The sequence below is a fragment of the Salvelinus sp. IW2-2015 genome, linkage group LG16 (genome assembly GCF_002910315.2).
Source record: "Salvelinus sp. IW2-2015 linkage group LG16, ASM291031v2, whole genome shotgun sequence".
In the NCBI taxonomy this organism is placed as follows: domain Eukaryota; kingdom Metazoa; phylum Chordata; class Actinopteri; order Salmoniformes; family Salmonidae; genus Salvelinus; species Salvelinus sp. IW2-2015.
This window is the reverse complement of record NC_036856.1, coordinates 8,990,587-9,003,945: the sequence shown is the minus strand read 5'-3', so window position 1 is coordinate 9,003,945 and position 13,359 is coordinate 8,990,587. Positions and strand designations below refer to the sequence as shown.

Here is a 13,359-nt window from a genome sequence, read left to right as displayed (position 1 = left end):
TGTATACTGTTTGTTGGGGTGGGGTTGGGGGTCTTTTGACAAAAAAAATGTATTCCTAATGTCTTACTCATTGGTAGGAAGACGTTTGGTCCTAATCTGATGTTGGGTACTATATATGTATTTATTCYATTTGTTTTTATGGGGTAGATCAGCTTTAATATTGCAGATAGATGGTGGTTTCTATCAATGAAATTGTCTGCATCATTTGCAATCCTCCATATTTTGTTTTTGTAATATATATATTTCCCTTTATTATTTTCCCCTAACTCTGCCAATAATTGGAGTAAACTAATGGACAACAACACTTAGGCCCCTACTTCCAGCTTATAAATACTATATACATTTCATGGACACAGTATATTTTACAATAGTTATCTTTTGTTTGTTAGTTCCATCCTTCATCTCCCATCTATCTCTGAACACCATCCAGTTTTGATTTAAATTTGCCATATATTTTTCACCTGTGCTGTGATGTTTCACAAAAGTTCTGAAACTTTCTATTCTCATAGTTTCAACAGATTGTAAATTGCTAAGTGTATTATTATATTATTGATCAATTGACTATGACTTTTTAAATCACCCAACAGTGGTGAGTTAGCTCCAGGTATATGATGCAATTCTTCAGTCATTCCTAAACCTGCGACCAAAAACAAGCTCCTTATGGACAGTAATTTCTCAGAGATATATTTCCACAAAATAATGTTTRGTGAATGCTAATCGTATCTGTTACGAACTACAGAAACGATTTGAGAACAATCTGAGATGGTGGGTCCCGACATCCTCTTTCTGTGCTTTTTGAGGTGGAATGACCCGTGGGATAACTACGCACATATATAGTGCATTCAGAAAGTATTCAGACCCCTTCACTTTTAACACATTTTGTTACGTTACAGCCTTATTCTATAATGGATGAAATAGAAAAAAATCCTCATCAATCTCCACACAATACCCCATAATGACAAAGCGAAAACAGGTTTTAGAAATGTTTGCAAATTTATACAAAATAAAATAATAATACCTTATTTACGTAAGTATTCAGACCTTTAGCTATGAGACTCGAAATTGAGCTCAGGTGCAGCCTGTTTTTGATCATCCTTGAGATATTTCTGCAACTTGATTGGTGTCCACCTGTGGTAAATTCAATTGATTGGAAATGATTTGGAAAGCACACACCTGTCCATATAAGGTTCCACAGTTGACCGTGCATGTTGGAGCAAAAACCAAGCCATGAGGTCGAAGGAATTGTCCGGAGAGCTCCGAGACAGGAGTTTGTCGAGGCACAGATTTGGGGAAGGGTACCAAATAATGTCTGCAGCATTGAAGGTCCCAAAGAATACAGTGGCCTCCATCYTTCTTACATTTGAGAAGTTTGGAACCACCAAGACTCTTCCTAGAGTTGGCCGCCCGACCAAACTGAGCAATTGGGTGAGAAGGGCCTCGGTCAGGGGAGGTGACCAATAACCCAATGGCCATTCTGACAGAGCTCCATAGTTCCTATCAAAAGGACAACCATCTCTGCAGCACTCCACCAATCATGCCTTTATTGTTGAGTGGCCAGACGGAAGCCACTCCTCAGTAAAAAGGCACCTAAAGGACTCTCAGGCCATGAGAAACAAGATTGAACTCTTTGGCCTGATTGTCAAGCATCATGTCTGGAGGAAACCTGGCACCATACCTACGGTAAAGCATGGTAGTGGCAGCATCATGCTGTGAGGATGTTTTTCAGAGGCAGGGACTGGGAGACTAGTCAGGATTGAGGGAATGATGAATGGAGCAAAGTACAGAGAGATCCTTGATGAAAACTTGTCCAGAGCACTCAGGCCCTCAGACTGGGGCGAAAGTTCCCTCCTCTCATTTGCAGATTTTAAACTCATGAATTTTGTCTGCCAGATATCTTTCATGAGACTAAGTCACCCACTCTGGAATGGCAATAGGGGGAGCAATGACTTTGCAATCAAATTGCATTTGACTCAAGCTGTTTCACTGCTTTCCTGAAAAGAACCCCCCCCCCCAACTAAAAAAATGGTAGCACTTCCTTTACATCACAATATTTCATGAAACAGCCTTGTGAGTACTTGATTACTTGATCAACTGGTTTCTCTTGCGAGGAGATTTTTCCAGGTGAGTATTTTCACAAGGCAAGAGGGATTTTTGTGTGGAACCAGATTGACACCTTCTCTTTTCATGTACAGTAACTCCTGCTCTTTTTCCCTGGGTTTTGAGGTGAGGAATATTCCTCCATTTTAGGCCCTAACCTCTAGACAGTCATCCACAATAAAACAGTAATTGGGGTTTTGCTCAATTAGACCTCTTCTAGCTCATCTCTCCCATCTGCTAATTGTATTTTCTACCTTCCCTCGCTCCTCTATTGCACTTTATCTACATGGTTCCTCACGGTATTCATTACTCCATCCAGTATCATATCACGCACGCACGCACGCACGCACGCACGCACGCACGCACGCACGCACGCACGCACGCACGCACGCACGCACACACACACACACTCTCTCTCTCTCTCTCTCTCTCTCTGGTTGGCAGCTAGTCCTCTATTTATTCATTTCCAGATACTAAAACAATTTATCCGCACAAATGCAGTGATGAACTATCGCTTTAAACAGAGTTCACTCTTTCAAAAGACTTTCTGAATCTCTGTCCCCGCCTCTTCTGGGTTTTATTTGTCTCCGGTTTTTGGACTGAGTCGTAGTGGGCTACAGACAGGGGACCTGGAAGGTGCCAGGACTCTTTCGATTTGGTGATTAAAGCCACCCAGTATTTAATGACTGTGATTCAAAGAGGCCCTTTACTAAGCACAACATCGTCGTTAACACTGGGCTACAGGGACGTCTGTGCCAGCGCAGGGGGCCGACTCTGTTGGCTTTATGGGAAACAGAGGGATGTTTATTGGATATCCGATGCATTAATTAAGAATATTAGACTGAAGCACATGCTTTGCACAACGTAGTAGTTCAGCTGTTTTTACCTGTTGGAGCTGGCAGGCAAACAGGCAGGCAAACAGGCAGGCAAACAGGCAGACAGGCAGGCAGACAGACCGAGACAGACAGGCTGTGAGAGAGATAGACACACACGCACACATACGCATATGCACATATCCTCATTCAAAAAACGCCTTTGACAGTGCGTGTGTGCTTGACTGTGTGTGTGTGTGTGTGTGTGTGTGTGTGTGCATGCTCGGGCAGTCTCGCTCTGATGAAACATGTTGATGTCAGAGCTTGTCTGGCATCTGTCATCTTGGCTGGGAGAGGTAGGTGGGAGTGAGGGAGAGTGAGGGGGGGTGGAAGGGGAGATGACTGACAGACATTAGCCATGAGGGATGAGGGGATGGATAGGCAGAGGTAAACCCCTCCATTGATTAAATACAATTTTTGAGATGGACGTTAGGGATGAGGGAGGGAAGAGGGAGGAGGGAGAGAGGGAATGAGAGTTGTTGTGTCTCAATGATCCTTGGGCTCTCACTCTCTGTTATCCCCAGCCCACCAAAACTCATTATTAATTCTGCTGTCAAAGCCAACACACACACACACACACTCCTTGTCATTAGATAATGGATGTGCCGAACACTCCACTTTTTCTTTGTCCTGTTTCTGTCTTCCTCCATCAATCTTTCTTCAAACTCCCGTTGCTACCGACGACCACGATGGGAATTTTTTTCCCTTCCATCGTTCCACGTTAATCAAGAATCCGATATCGAAAATCTCATTCACAAAATGTCATTAAAAACTTCAAAGGAGTAAAGTACAGGAATAGCAGTATAGGTAGAGGAGGAATTATCCCATTTTATGGAGCGACATGGAGGCTGAACTCTGGTTTAGCTATAATAATAACCAAAGCCCTGTGTTCCCCCTTCTGAAAGGGTTGAAGGTAAGGTCATCCGATTTGGTTTGGTATGGATCAGAAGCGTACCGCAGTTTCGCAGGGCTCCCCCGCAAGGTCTGAGCAAGACCCCCCTTCCCCATATAGCTAATCTCATGCTATTCTACACATTTTACTATGAGGGAGAGAGAAAATGTTGCTGTTTTAAAGATAATTTCCTGCTATTCTACACATTTAACCATGAGGCTGAGAGAAGATGTTGCAGTGTTACAGCTAATTTCTTATAATTCTATGATTTGTTTTGCCATGGTTTATGACGTGTTCATATCCTTAGGCGGAGAGGAGGAGAGGATCCAGACTAGGTCTGCCAGTTAACTCACTCTGCTTGAAGTTTGGGATGATACGAGTATAGGCCGCTGCTCAGTTCTCCGCCTAAACAATTTAAAGAAATCTTTAAAGCAGTTAGGGCATTTGAAGTGGAATGGTGTAAAAATGGATGCCTCCAAAATAAAGTATGTTTATTTAGCAGATGTGAGACGTCCGTGTCAGTGTTTCTACCCAGATTGCAAAGCCATGGGACTTGTGGTAGGGAACGCACCACAACTTTAACATATTTACATGCCTACATTGTAAACATGTTGTTTACCTCCATAACCACCCTTTTATATTGTTCTTCATTTGTTTGCGTCTAGTGATATCTTACCCTTGCCTATTGTACCTACTTTTATGTAACAAATGGTTGAATGCTTCCTTCACAGGAGAGTCCTCTTTTGTAAAAGATACTTTTCATCTCAATGGGATCACCTGAACAAATAGAATTAAACCATAGAAATAATCGAATAATCTCATCTATACTCTTAGAAAAGAAGGTGCTACCTAGAACCATAGTGGAGAACCCTCTGAAAATAACTTTTTTTTTTATACAAAGTTCTACGTGGAACCCTTTTCACCACCAAAGTGTTCAACCCGGAACCAGAAATTTTTCTGCTATGGGGACAAACGAAGAACCCTTTTTTCTAAGCTTGTAGTAGTTATTTTTTCCCCATGAATTTCTATAAGCTACAATACCCATTGTACTATTGTACTATGCTTTCTTTCTCCACCCCCCCAGGCTATGGAATAGGCCTACCGCAGAACTCCCCTCTGACCAACAACGTGTCAGAGTTCATCAGTCGCTACAAGTCAGACGGCTACATGGACATGCTGCACGACAAGTGGTACAAGGTGGTGCCCTGTGGGAAGAGGGTGTTCGCCGTCACCGAGGTGAGTGTCTGTCTGTGGCCTGGTCCCAAATCTGTTTGGCCTATCTTGTCAACTTCTATGGCCATCAAAGTCAGCCTGGGCCCAGATCTGTTTGTGCAGACAGCACCAGCAGATCAGGCGCCAGGCTAGAGTGTGGCTGTGGCGGAGTGGCACCCCCTGTAGGCACACCACATTGGTTGCAGACAGTTGATGGACATTGGGTTTGGCCATTCTCATACATCTGGACATGTCAAACTGGATGTTTGGCTCTGTTCTAATATCCACACTAGCATACCACTTGAATGAAGCATTGGGCATGCATTCTAAGAGCTATGCAAGTCTGGGTTGCAGACATTCTTCAGACGGTCTGGAATCCATCAGTGTCAGATGTTTAGGGAAAATATTGATTGCTAGATTCTGCCTCTGTGTGTGTCTATGATATCCTCTCAGGATTGTGCGTCATCCTAAAGTTATCCTTTAACCTCAAGCACTTATAGTATAGTACTCCAACTCATGCCTTGTGGTTAGTGCCCGCCCTGAGATTAGAAGGTTGGGAGTTTGATCCCCAGCCGAGTCATACCAAAGACTGTTATGGCTTGCACAAGGCTACTTAGCTGTTCCAGATTGCTTAGCAAGGCTACTAACTTGCTGAGCTGGTATAACTGCCCTGACCCAATGGCTCCGTTAGTATAGACAAGTGTTTATATACATCATTGTCTATTACTGACTCCATAACTGGTTGTTATTGTTGTTGCTGCCCTGTTACTGGGGCAACCGTCTGGTCCCATCAGCATGACGATGTGGGCTGTTTACCTGTTGGTTCTCGCTCCCCAGACAGACAGACAGCAGCTGAGGACTCTGGGATTGCTTTTCTAATGCCAACACCATATCAGCTCGCACTGATTTGTGGTCTGCACAGACCCATTGAAGAGAGAGTGTGTAGAGAGAGAGAGAGTGTGAGTGAGTGTGTAGAGAGAGAGAGAGAGTGTAGAGAGAGAGAGAGAGCGTGTAGAGAGAGAGAGTGAGAGTGTAGAGAGAGAGAGTGGAGAGAGAGAGAGAGAGAGATAGAGAGAGAGAGTGGAGAGAGAGAGAGTGGAGAGAGAGAGAGAGTGTGTGTGTGTGTAAGCCATTCCCAGTCTTGTCATTACCTAATTATCACCCGATTTAACTTTGGGGAGTGACTGAGGGATGGATGGTAGAACAGGGATGTTTCCCACATGACAACATCTACCGTTCGTCTCGACTGAGCTGCACACGACACGACTGACAATAACGTTTATTCTGTTAGCACCGCTAAGGAAAGATTTTTGGTTTTTTGATTTGCCCCGGGTGACGTTCCTTTGAACTGTGATGTCATAAACTTTTAAGTCTTTTTTTTGTCATCGTGTACCTGGCCATGTCGGCCCCTTAATTAAAGATGCTCAAATTTAGAATTGGAAATGTAAAAATATACATTGGCAGACTATCATTTTCAAGCTGTCTTGGATCAATGTGAGAAACTCTGAGGAGTGACTGCAGCACAAGTAAAAAAAAAAAAGCCCTATAAACCACATATCTAGGGTATATCTTTCAGTTTCCTCTATATCCTTTGCAGTTTTATTTATATCTTTCACAGTTTAATTTATATCTTTCACAGTTTCATCTTTCACAGTTTAATTTATATCTTTCCCAGTTTCTTCTTTCATAGTTTCATCTGTATCTTTCACAGTCTAATTTGCATTTTTCATAGTTTCATCTTTCACAGTTTCATCTTTATCTTTCACAGTTTCATCTTTCACAGTTTCATTTATATATTTTACAGTTTAATGTGTTTCACAGTTGAACTATTTTACTATAATTAGGAGGTCGAGAATTGCTGTGGCCTGCATTGAACAGATTATTCCTCATTTCCATTCCAAATCCTTCCCCTCACACGGATTCCGAGGGGAAAGGCTGAGGGACAGCGGAGTGGGGAGGGGAACAGGGGGAGATGAGCTACGGCTGCCCAGAAACAATATGACGGAGGATGGGCCCACTCTTAAACACATTCGACAGGCTAACACCATCCATATTCTGGCCCTAAGTTCTAATGGGATGAGTTATCCCCCCTGCATACCAAACACGACTGGATCAGGGCGAGGGAGGGAGAAGGAAGGGGGAGAAGGTAGAGTGGAGATGAGGAGGGAGAGAGAAGGATGGGGGGGTGACCGATGGATGGGGGAGAGGGAGTGAATGAAGTGGGTAAGAAGAAGAGGGGGAGAGAGGGAGAGAGTTATAATGGTGAGGTGGAGGGAGAGAGCAAGGGGGGGGGTGGCACAGTGTTAGACTGGAAGGGAGAGAGAAAGAAAGGGAGCAGAGTGGTAGAGAGAGAAAATGAGAAAGAGGGAGCAGAGTGGCACGAGGCTGAGACTGGCAGCTCCCTTTCTTGGCCGAGTCCCAGAATGAAATGGGAGGAGGGACGGAGTGAAGGATGTCGGGAGGGAGGGGTGGAGGGAGAGATGGGGTGGACCTTGACTGCACCCCTGGGGTTCACTGTGTCAGCACTTCGGAAACAAGCCTGCCATCGTCTACCCCTCCCTTTCTCCCTCCCTCACACATACGTCCAAACCTCTACAGATAATATCAGAGAGAGAGGCAGGAGGTCTGCATTCGGTTTAGAAGATTTCCTATGAAAAGTTCTCTCTCCTTTCGGAAAAGTGTCAAACAGTGTTAGACAATGCGGCTGCATAGACACTGAGTATAGAGAACATTAAGAACACCTGCTCTTTCCATGACAGACTGACCAGGTGAATCCAGGTGAAGGATATTATCCCTTATTGATGTCACTTGTTAAATCCACTTCAATCAGTGTAAATGAAGGGTAGGAGACAGGTTAAATAAGATTTTTTAAGCCTTGAGTCAGATTGCGTATGTGCGGCATTCAGAAGATGAATGGGCAAGACAAAAAATGAAGTGCCTTTGAACGGGGTATGGTAGAAGATGCCAGGCTCACCGGTTTGTGTCAAGAACTGCATCGCTGATGGGTTTTTCACTCTCAACAGTTTCCCATGTGTTTCAAGAATGGTCCACCACCCAAAGGACATCCAGCCAACTTGACACAACTGTAGGCATTGGAGTCAACAGGGGCCAGCCTGGAAGCATTGGAAGCATTGGAGTCAACAGGGGCCGGCATCCATGTGGAACACTTTCGACACCTTGTGGAGTCCATGTCCCGATGAATTTAAGCTGTTCTGAGGGCAAAAGTGGGTGCTACTCAATATTAGGAAGGTGTTCCTAATGTTTTGTACACTCAATGTATACTGTATACAGTATACTGTATACAGCACATCCCCAACAACCCATGTTGTTAAACCTTAACAGGCTAGATGTATTGTACAACTATGCAGATGTACTGTACTATAAAACTATGGAGGTGCACTGTACTATACAACTACTGTAATGTATTGCTGTGTGTGCTGTCAGGCAGGCCTACAATAAGGTGGGTACTCAGACAGGGTGCTCACTGCTCACACTGTGCGTCTCAAGCACACACTGTTCTGACTTAAAGGCACTGCATGGTCAATCCGGCGTCTGCATTGGCCGTGCAGCCTTTACAGTGAAACAGCCTATGCGAAAGTCAGGGCATTCATACTTCTTACACTTCGCGGGGCAGCGCAGAGCTGTTGAGTAGAGCTGTTGAGATGGAAGTTGTCAAGGAAGTGAGTTTGTGTTTATACAGGTCCTCCACATTGTTACAACATTTGGGAGGCGCACGGCAATGTGGTACGGCTCCGCAATTGCGTCACACGGAGCCTCCGACCACATTTACAGATCAAGCATAAATTGGCTTTTAGGCTAAATGCCCTCTAAGCACTGCTGCAATTCAAAAAGGGCCTCTGCAGCAGCCCACAGGGTAGAAACTAATCATACAGGGTAAAATAGAGTAGAATAGAAGTGTAGGCTTATTGTAGAGATACAATGAGAACACAGTAGAATAAACTATAACCAAATAGAATACCAGGAAATAGAATATTCCCGAAGGCAGCCCATGGCATGGAGGTTGAAAACCTTCATGGGACAGAGATCAGGCATGTGTTACTCAGTGGGCTCACTGCTCGGGTTCCTAATGGTTACACAGTATCATCTATTTCAATTAGTGAAAGCTGGGATCCTCCTCTTTTTAATAGATGCCATCAAAACTCTGATTTTACACACGATTGCATAGCCTATAGAAATGTTACACAATGACTGGGTTTATAGGAACACTTAGTTCATTCCACACATCAAAAAGCTGTTCGATTTGATTTCCCATTGCATTGACGTCAGAGTGATTAGAGGGACAATAGAGCGCTGAGTACCAGGCCATTAGCGACTTGATGGCCGTTAGCAAGTTTTGTCGGCTACCGTCGACCATCAGCACCATTCATTTACAGAGCGCAGTTCTGGAGTGAGTGGCCTACCCACTGGGTCCAGACGTCAATTCAACGTCTATTCCACGTTGGTTCAATGTAATTTTATTGAAATGATGTCGAAACAACGTTGATTCAACTAGTGTGTGCCCAGTGGGTAGGCACCGTGACCCAACGGTCATGTGGAATTTAACTCATGACCACCGGTGTAGCGGTAATAGGGTCATCGTAATAGCCCTAGACGCCAGGCTTTTTACATTCTGATTAGTTCTCCTACGCAGGACCCCTCCAGGCCACTCTAGGGGCCGACAGATGCCTCCTCGTGTCAAAACTCTAACTGGTTATCTACCGACAATCTCTGTCTGAATCAAGATTAATAAACTGCCCCCTAGAGGCAAAAACAGGGGGTGTCAGTGCAGAATGATATATATGCCATTTTGCTTTTATCCAAAGTGACTTAGTCATACTTGCATACATCTGGCCCTGGGAATCAAACACAACCCTGGCGTTGCAAGCGCCATGCTCTACTGAGCCATACAGGATCACTAAAGATTTGAGACCTGAAACTATGCTAAGTATCCATTTGATTGAGATCTAATGACAAGGTTCTCAGGGACCGATCAGCATCATTCCATGGACCGGAGGTTGACAATCAATTGACTATATTGTTAACCCCCTGCGTTACATGTGTTAACCCTGTCCAAGTAACCCAACTGTCCCCTCCCTCCGCCTACAGACTCTCCAGATGGGCATCCGTCACTTCTCAGGGCTGTTTGTGCTGCTGTGTGTGGGCGTGGCCACGTCGCTGCTCACCCTGGCTGGGGAGCACGCCTTCTATCACATGGTGCTGCCCCGCATTCGACGACGACAAAAGTACAAGTACTGGCTCCACACCAGCCAGGTGAGATGGAGGGAGTGTGTGTGAGTGAACCAAAGGAAAGTTTGTGTGTGTTTAGATGTACGTGTGTGTTTGAATGACAGCAAGTCTGTATCCATACAATATCCTTTCTCAGTGCCTTGAGAACCTTCCTCCTGTTCCTGCCTCAGTCTTGACGTTTCTTTCATTGACCTTTTTAAAGTGCTCTTTTTTACTTGAACAAATGTGTGGCTCTCCCCGGCATGTTTTACGAACTCTATATCTAAAAGCACTTACACTTCACGTATCCACTGCGAATTCAATATTAACAAACCGTTATTGCTTGTAAAATGTTGTTTATGGTGTAGGTTTCTCCTGCTCTTGGCTAGACTGTCATTGGGACTATATATCACCTTGGCTGTCATTTGAAAACATTAAGGCAACACCGCCATCTGCTGTTGACTTAGATAACCACCATTTTGGAAGCCCAGTCCAAGTTGAGTATTAAAAGGACTGACATTTCAAATCTGCCTGGTTTAAGTACCCGGAGGTCTCCTAAGCTCCTTCCCCAATTGAGGATTATTAATGAGAGGGGAAAAGTAATTACAATTTCTAAGATGGTGTCGATTCTGCACGTTTTGAATAAAACAGTGTGGCGCTTTTCAACCCCCCGTATCCCTTGGCTGTCAGTGTAATAACTATAGCCCCATTTATTCTGCAGAAAATCCACCGAGCCCTGAACCAGACCTATGAGGACGTGAAGAAGAAGCAGGACACCAACACAGAGAAAAGGTGACAAAATGGCTGCCATTATGGAGACCTTTTTTAAAAAAGTATTTACTTTACCTTTCTTCCATGATGAGTGATCTGACAGGACATGGACAGGTAGAATCCATATGGGCCTTTTACCCATCAGCGTTAATGAAAGGAGGCAGTCATATTACTGAGATACAGATTCAAAGCGAGCTAACACACTAGTAGGGCTTATTGGCACCAGACCAGTCTCTTTCTTTCTTTACTGACACAAGCCTTTTATCTCCCAGTAGCTGCTGCATCCAGAAGAACCAGCACCCCCAGCCTCCCCCTGACCCCCTTCTCTCCAGGGCATCGGCCAAGTGGAACAACGAGAACAGCAGGGACGCTGCAGCCGCTAAGGACAACAAGCGCGTACACTTTAACCTGGAGACCCTCAACAGCCGCCGCCTGCTAGCCCGGGCCGTGACCAAGTCCGAAGGGGGGAGAGGGGGGGAAGGTATCCCTGGGGCTAACCAGGCAACACGTGTCTGCGCAAACGGAGGCTTCGGGACTTCCTTTGCCAGCCTGGTGCTCTCCCTCCCCTCCTCCTCTTCTTCATCCATCCCTTCATCTTCCTCTTTGGGCGTTCCTCCAAGGCCAGGGGAGCTACAAGAGCTACAGGAGAAGATCGACCTGATCCGGGATCAGCTAAGGACGGCTCTGGCCAGAAGGGCTGAGCTGCAGACTTCTCTGGCCAAGGAGAAGGCTGCCTGCTCTGCACCCATAGTGTCAGGAACGCCCCCCGTGGTTTTAGCCGCAGCATCCCTCCACACCTCCACCAAAACCACCTCGTCCCTCCCCTCCACCCGCTGTGCCACCACCATGACAGACCCTGTCCTCAAGGCCCTGCCCACAGTCCGCACAGCCCCCGCCAAACACACCAACGAGAAGAGGTGATGCCCCTCTGATGTTTGGACACGGACCAATCAATGGTGTAGTAAGGGGTTAAAAGGGGAGGGGTTTGCTGGATTCCCTTGGTTTGGATGTATCCTTTTCCTGTGATCCTGATGCCGTAGCATGGCAGCTCTTTCCCTGGACACCAACCTTTCAACCTTTTGCTACTGGGTGAAAAAAGAAAGAGTTTCTAGGGCATTGGGAATTCCTTGTGCTCTACGCTGCCCAACTGCCTCATATGGCTGGTAAAATGTGTGCAACCTCAGGCCTACTTGAATACAGTATATCGTGCCAATGCGGTGGGGCTGGAGGTACCAGCACGCCCACCCATGGCACTGCATCTGTGAACTGAGCCATTAAACTTTCTAGCGCTCCCTCCTCTCTTCTCCTCTGCCACAGGACCCGACTCCCGCGGAGGAATCAGGAGTGGTGCGTTGTATGTTTTATTTCCTTTGAGATCCGAATCGATATTGTTCACTGGCCTTGATTGACATGTTTTTCAAGAATAAAAGTCTGATGAAAGTGTTGGTTGTGATGAAGGTTGAAATGTGAATCCTTGTCATGTGTACTTTGTGTGGTCTGTATTTTTACCTTTCGGGTACTGAGGGTGAAATTTCTGTGATTTCAGTGATAGAATAACAGGTATTAGGCATGTTTGATGTCTGGCAGTGTATAGAGAGCAATAGTAATGGCGTCTTTTTGTAGGCACTAAGTCCACCATGGTTGGTTGGGAAAAAGCCTACGGGAAAATTGAGTTTTTGTAAGGTTTTTGGATAAACGCCAAAAAATAAGGTCTGTGGTACACGCAGGCTTAGGAGATCTTTTACGGTTTGTTCGATGAGAATCTTTGTCAGCTAACGTCACTGAGAATTGATGAATTTATGCAAAAAAAATTATAATCAGCACACAAAAGGTCACGTTAACTGACTCCGAACAAAATATCTTCTAAGCCTGCGTTAACCTTATTTTCGCCATTTATCCCAAAACCCTATTCTTTCCCCATAGGAATGGCTGAATGAACCAGGAGGTAACTCATTTCTGGTTTCTAGGACTACAAGCTGGCGAGCTCTATTACACATTAACTCTAAACATGTATTCACATTTAAACAAGTAAACAGGGTGTCATTTCTCCTTTCTGATATAGGATCCTTTTGTCAATCAGGGGTTTCCCCATGAACATGATCCAAATATGGATGTGACATGACATCCATGTGACAGGATTTGAAATGTCAACATACAATACCCAGGAAGTTCCTATTTTATGTGACCAATAAAATTGTATTTGCTTTTACAAGGGAGGTCTCCTGACCTCAGTGGGACTTCCTGGATAAATAAAAGGTAAAAACAATATATATTATATTGTGGTGGACA

At 44.9% G+C, this 13,359-nt stretch overlaps 1 protein-coding gene across 1 annotated transcript in view; it reads left to right on the top strand.

Annotated features, from left to right (window-relative positions):
* The window catches only part of LOC111975916 (glutamate receptor ionotropic, NMDA 3A), a 32,368-nt gene extending 19,050 nt beyond the window's left edge, over positions 1 to 13,318 (top strand). Inside the window, exons 5-8 of the mRNA XM_024004593.2 lie at positions 4,946 to 5,097; positions 10,180 to 10,344; positions 11,021 to 11,091; positions 11,346 to 13,318. Of these exons, the coding sequence (XP_023860361.2) occupies positions 4,946 to 5,097; positions 10,180 to 10,344; positions 11,021 to 11,091; positions 11,346 to 11,991 (1,034 nt within the window). The 3' untranslated portion in view covers positions 11,992 to 13,318. The remainder of the gene's footprint in view (positions 1 to 4,945; positions 5,098 to 10,179; positions 10,345 to 11,020; positions 11,092 to 11,345) is intronic.
* The last annotated feature ends 41 nt before the right edge of the window (positions 13,319 to 13,359 follow it).